The sequence below is a fragment of the Ceratosolen solmsi genome, unplaced genomic scaffold, assembly GCF_000503995.2.
Source record: "Ceratosolen solmsi marchali unplaced genomic scaffold, CerSol_1.0 scaffold39, whole genome shotgun sequence".
Taxonomy (NCBI): Eukaryota; Metazoa; Arthropoda; class Insecta; order Hymenoptera; family Agaonidae; genus Ceratosolen; species Ceratosolen solmsi.
The window spans coordinates 1,256,422-1,263,255 of record NW_011948433.1 but is presented as its reverse complement, the minus strand read 5'-3'; the positions used below and the strand labels follow the sequence as shown (position 1 = coordinate 1,263,255).

Genomic DNA, 6,834 nt, shown 5'->3' with positions numbered 1-6,834 from the left:
GGGAGAGAGTGAAATAAAAAGTACAAGAGAAAGAGTACGGAGGAAGGAGAGGGAAATGGAAGAAAGAGGAGAGTAGGGAGTCTCTCGACTGGTGCTAGTTGAGTTGTCGAACTGACACGCGCGTTCCCTCTCCCTCGTGCTCCTTCCGCGTCGCGAGATGGCCGCCCCCACCAATGAGCTCTCTACCCCCCCTCGTAACTCCCTCTCCTGCTACTCTTCGCTCTTATTTTGAGTTTTCTCTCCCTAGCCGTGTTAGCCTCTGCGTCGCACGCCCACCGTGCGGGAGAGAGATAGTGAGAGTGATAGAGAGTGAGAGAGAGAGAGAGAGAGAGAGAAAGGGAGAGAGAGGAGAGTGAGAGAGTGAGAGAGAGGGAGCGAGCGGCCGGCATGCCAACCCCTCTCGACTGCCGACTGGCGGGAGTGGCGGGAGCGGCGGGAGTGGCGGGAGTGGCGGGACGGCAGGACGATGTTCAGTACCGTCATATCCGCCACGGCAGGAGTGACGAGGAGTAGTGAACATTTAGAGTAGGCGACTATTATTTGTGCGCAAGTGGTAAAGACAATAATGCGGCTTGCGGCCCTGTAAATCCAGTCGCAGTTAGTGCGAGAACCGGTGACGAGCTATGCGACGGCACAAGACTTGGCTAGTGCCAAGAATGTTTCAAAGTACGGACTGAGTCTCGTGAACTTATTGTGATAGAGAGGAGATAGAGAGAGAGAGAGAGAGAGAGAGAGAGAGAGAGAGAGGGGGAGAAAAGAGATAGAGAGAGAGAAAGGAAACAGGGTAGAGAGTGAGAGAGGAAGAGAGAGAGAGAGAGAGAGAGAGAAGTCGGGTGATCGTAAAAGAGATCGGGACCAAAAGTAAAACTAGAGGAGCGTCGCGTAAGTGCGCGCGAGTGCGAGAAAATGCCAGAAAAGGAAGTGGCCTACCACCAAGAGGCTTTTTCGTTGCTGCCACCCCCGCCACCGCCACACCTTAATCACCCGCACTCGGCCTTCCACGCGGCCTTCCACACGCACCATCCGCATCATCCGCACCATCCAACGGCACCCTCACCCTTCCATCCCCATCATTCGGGGCCTCACGGGGCTGGAGCCGCGGCAGCAGCCGCAGCAGCAGCAGCCGCCGCATGGGAACACCACGCGGCCGCGGCCGCTGCCCTCGCCTTTCACGCGCCACCCCCACACCCGTAAGTGAACTCTTTTGCTTTTTTATATAAAACTCTATCTTCACTTTATCAACTCTATCATACAAAAGTAACTACACATTGCTTTCCGGCTTTGATAACTTGCGCAAATCTAACTACATCTTCGCTTGCGCTCATTCATTCGTCTTCGAAGCGATTAAAACAGTAGGGGTTTCATACGTCATTATATTTTTAACCCTCGTGCCTATAACTCGTTAAAGCCTTAACTTATGATTTTGTATTTAATAGCGCTCTCGTTTGATCAGACTCACTAACATTTTCAAGTCTTCTTCAGTCTAACCATTTAACTCCCGAAACATCTTCTAAGCAAACGTTACTGGTAAATATCTTGAGCGATAACTTACATACTTCAATCTGCCAAAAATGCTAATTTATCAAATTAACTTTCTCTTTTATGTTCTTGTGAATTATTTTTTACTAAAACAAAAACAAAAACAAAAAATAATAATTGAATTGTGCACTACTCCATTAATCTATATAGTTGTATACATTTTTTAATTTAAAATTTTAAATTAATTAATTATTTAATGTAATAGGATTTTATTATTAAACTAAAAAATTGCATTCCCGTGTATTTAGCTGCAATATATACATGGTTTTAAAGCGAACTCAATTTCTTCAAACTGGTATTCTTAGGAAAAGAGCTTAAATTTGAAACTGAATAAAGCTTTATATTAAGAGTTGACCAAGCTTTGATCGAAATGCTCTTACCGCCCAATAAGTGTTATAACTTTTTTTCAACAGATTTATTTCCTGCTCATTATTTTTGCATATAATTAAATAATGTAAAAATTGAATAATTGATCATGTAAAATAATAGAAGTATCTCTATAAAATTCGGTTTCTATATAAAATTTTTATTACATGATTTGCGACTTCTAGTATAGTATTACATACTACGTTCTCGTGTTATAAGTTTTTATTGGTAATATTTTATTGGTGTTATATTTTAGTGTAATATAATTATAATTTAGTAATTATTCGGTTGAAAGTCGATTAAATAATCTTTTTAAATTAATATTATAGTTCTAATAAAAAAAGAAAATCGTTTTTAATAAAGTTCCTAAATGAACTAACTTTAGATATAATCCCGTGTACTTTCGTGATTTATGAAATATAAATCATTGTGGTCCAGCAATATTGAGCAGAAGTTTAAAGTATATTTTCGATTAACCACCATTTAAAATTGTCGAAATACTTTAATCAAATGAATATCTGAAACTGAAATAGAATATGTGCAAAAGTATATAGATAGAAAACTTAAGAATTAAATATCAAAAGCGCAGCATGCTATTTCCTTCTTTCTTTCGAATCAATCGACCATCTTTTTATATCGTATATACCTAAGTACAAGCCTTTACAAAAAATAATAATAGCATATAATCTTCTTCAAGGATTATAGATCGGGATAACGATATACTAATCGGATGACAAGAATTGATTTGTTTTGGTGTCATATTGCACACATAGGAAAAGTAACTGTGGTGTTTCCCTTCTATTTGTATTTTCTTTGCATTTACAATCAAAATAAATCTTACGAGATAACACGAGGAATATTGCTACTAGTATAAGCAGAAGAAAATTAAATCTATAAAGTATAAATTTATTATTGTGCATATGATCATTTGTACATATTTTAAAGAATGTGCATACATAATTTATGGAAAACGAGGAAATACTTTTCTATAATAAAATGAAATAAAAGTAAGAAATATAAATGGCATGTAGGTATTAATCTATTGTAGTAATAAATATATAAAATTAATTAATATATAAAACAAGTAGTATAAGATAAGAATTTTAATTCAATGTTTAAATGATCTCGTAATATAAAACAAAGCAAAAGAATATTATTTTTACAATAGGCATATTTTAGATCAGAGCTATGCACATAAACACTTCATTATATCCACAGTAAAGACTATATCAGAAAATATAATCAAGCCGACAAGTGAAAGAAAGGAAGAGAGTGAGAGAGTGAGTAAGTTAGAGAGTGAGCGAGAGAGATGGAGCGAAAGAGAGAGAGAGAGAGAGAGAGAGAGAGAGAGTGAGTGAGAGAGTGAGAGAGTAAGAGTGAGAGTGAGAGTGAGAGTGAGTGAGAAAGAGAGAGAGAGAGAGAGAGAGAGAGAGAGAGAGAGAGAGAGAGAGAGAGAGAGAGAGAGAGAGAGAGAGAGAGAGAGAGAGAGAGAGAGAGAGAGAGAGAGAGAGAGAGAGAGAGAGAGAGGAGGGAGAAATCACGGCTCGGCGAGATAATTAAGTCCTTTCACACGCAGCTGAATGGACGGTAGCAAATACCCATTCATAATAATCAGTCAATAGAATATGCAGTTGAACTAGTTTGAGCATAAGTTTAATTATCGTTACATTTATTTGAATTTTAGAAGTAAATAAATAACCCTCGTTTGCACTCATTTTTTGATGTGTAATTTTCAATTTAACATTTTCCCACTTCATCGCATGTCTTCTACTTCACATTCGAAGCTATTTTCTCGCTTATGTTTTTTTTTTAACACTCTTAAAACTTTTTTTCTTGACAAAGTTATTTTTTCCCGCGATTCAAACGTTTTGCACTAATGTGGCTCCCGTGGCTATTTTTACTTTGGTCTGTCTACTTTACTTTGCACTTTAATACTCATACCCTTTTTCTTGACTTCAGTTTCCGTCTCTTTCCAAGAAATTAAACTATTCTGTTTAATATATGTATATGTAACACAGAATTTTTTTATCCAATGATAAGAAAAATAAAAATTTATAATTATAAACAAAAAGAGCCAATATCATGTACAATGATAGAATATGTACAATTAAGGTACATAGTATGTATATTTAAATTCATCATAATTGCTAAATTTCTATATATCAATAATATTGCAAAGAAATGAATATATAGAAGATTATGTTAATTGAATCAAAATAATTGATAGGATAACATAACACTTGGAAACGTTGAATTTGCTGGTCTACGATCCTGCATCCGAACATACGTCCACCCTTTGTTAATCTCTCTATCTTTTGTGCATCTTCTAGCTTCTTCGCGACCGATGCAAAGCTAGCACGCATACATTTACGAATGTTCGTGTACATGAGCATAAGTGTTGGTAGGGTCTCGAGTTGAGTAGTAAATGAGGCGATACGATCCGTGCGATTCATCATCGGTGCGCCATTCCATTGATAAATTCCGGGCGTCCATAAGGCGCGAGCACTGGCGCGAGTTTATTATGCATGCGGGCGGTAAGGACAGAGAGGGGATTTGATACGAGATAACTGACCACATGATAAGTCCAACTATAGTCCAACTACTGGTAAATTTTCTTTTAATATCGTTTTCTAATCAGATGCTTGTTTATTAGGAATTTTTAATCGTAAATTAAAAGGAATAAGGGACAAGAATGAAAATGGTTTTTGTTCCCTCTATATTTGAATGAGAATCAGCGAAATTTACTTACTGATAGCGATAATAACAATCTTTATCGGCTTATTTGTCAATATGAAAACTTATAAATAAGATCTCCTTTGTTACAAGGTTTTGAAGTCGGCATAGAAGAATGCGTGTTACGTTAGTTTTCGGGATGTATGTAATGTAAGCTTACATTAAAAAAGGAAGGAGGCTGAAGTGAAATTCGCTTCTGCAGTTCTTATCAGTGAGTTATGCCCTGCGGGTAATAAGATACTCGCACCGATAATGCGTACTTGCACCGATCACCTTGTAATGTTTAAAATATATCTTCTTAATTTTTTTGTTTCCTCCTTGACTCAAGTTACTCGTAAATTTCTTATCAGTAAAGGAACATTAAATAATTATTGGATGCGAAACGAAGACGTAACAATTGTATACTTTCCCGAAGATTCCTTATGATTTTCAAACAGATAGGCGATTGATGAATTTGACGCGACCGTCGTCCCCATAAGCGGATGCAAGCGAATTTTAGTTTAATTCTTTTAATGAGACAATTAGACTATCTCGTAAATAAATATATAAATGGCTTTGTTTAGATTAATAGATGAGCTCGACATAATATTTGGAACATTATTATTAGTTATGATTATTGGTTATTAGTTGTTAATCGCGCAATGAAATGAATTCATTTATTCAGGTGTCATCGCGAGCACGTGTGAGTAATCTAACCCGAGAGACTCCCTTTACTTTACGATCGGTACGTCATTAACTTTCATTCGGGACTAGTCGTTAAACTTTCAATTATTCTATTTGCCTTGCGTGAGATTTACAGTGAAGAGCCATCGAATAAGGATGCATTCGTTTGTTTGACACTATCATTAAAGCCAACCGCATTATTGGAAATTTAAAGAAAGAAAATAAAAAATAAAAATGAATCGAGCCTGCATTTTGTTGGACCAAATTAAGCATAAATAAGCCCTGAAATATTGCAGAGTCAACCATCGATATGATGTATCATATAATAACGATTATCTTCGAAATATGAATGAGGAGAGAAATAAGGCATGAGAACCGGATATGTGCATCTGTAAAATCAGGGAGCGCGTCCTGCGTAAACAGAGAGAAAGGCGCGCGGTTTTAAGTTCGAACGTGCGCGCCATGTGGCGTCTTATAACGTTGTAATAACCAGTATTCTATATTTCTCTTTCTCTATCTATGCCTTTTTCTTGTTCACGAACTTTGTGATCTCTTTTCCCTATAGTCCAGCAACCCAGTTATACATGACTTGGTATTTTGAGATCGACTGTGACGGCTCTTGAGAAAGCTTTAGAGAAGAACCTAAAAATGTTTTGATTGACCGTCCGCGACATCCAAATTACTGAAATAATAATGTGGCGTAATGGGAGAGCTCGGCCTCTTTTCCTTAACCTCTTTGCATTCTTTTCGTTCAAGCAATTACAATAGGGTAGCTGGGATAAAAATTGAGCTCAGAAGTAATCGTTGATTAAATTTCTTCTTTTTGTCCTTTTATCCTTTTTGCACTTTAATAGAACATAAGTAGCTACGATTTTATGAGAAAATATACATGTAAATGCAAACTTACTTGGCTAACGTTTGTGTTTTCACAAAATTGAATAGCGCTCGAAAATCAACAGATTCGTCGAAGATATTATCGTGCGTTTCTCACATAAAGCCTCATAATAATCTTGTCCAAATAAACGAAAAGCTCGCCGAGATTATGTCGTTTACAAATTGTGAACTCGTGGCCTAGTCGGGAAACGTTAAAGTTGACTGTAGATCGTAAAAAGTAAAATTCGCCAGTAGACTTTATAACGAAATTTTTATTTTAATGATGCGACAAGCAAATCTCACCATTCATACGAATTTAACATTTTATTGACCCTTTAAAATGAAAAAAACCATAAAATCAAAATGTTTGTAAAACTTGTGTATACGACTTATAAAATGTCGCCTGAATATCCGAAATTAAAAAATATTATAGTTATAAAGGAGCCATAAAGGCGTTAAATTCCCACTTAGAGTAATGGTCGGGCAGGCAAAAGGTTTATCGATTAAAATACTTAGTATGAAGAAGGGGAATGAATGCTCTACAAATAACCACGTTCGCGTTATTTACCGCGGCCAAAAGCGGAAATCGCAGGAGAGTTTACTTATTCGGAACTGGGAAGGGTGGATCGGTAAAAAGGTGGGAGGAGGCAAGACGGAAGG

General features: G+C 36.9%; 1 protein-coding gene across 1 annotated transcript in view; it reads left to right on the top strand.

Moving 5' to 3' along the window:
- The first annotated feature begins 799 nt into the window (after nt 1-799).
- ci (transcriptional activator cubitus interruptus) overlaps nt 800-6,834 on the top strand; it is a 71,523-nt gene continuing 65,488 nt past the window's right edge. Inside the window, exon 1 of the mRNA XM_011502583.1 lies at nt 800-1,190. Within this exon, the coding sequence (XP_011500885.1) occupies nt 907-1,190 (284 nt within the window). The 5' untranslated portion in view covers nt 800-906. The remainder of the gene's footprint in view (nt 1,191-6,834) is intronic.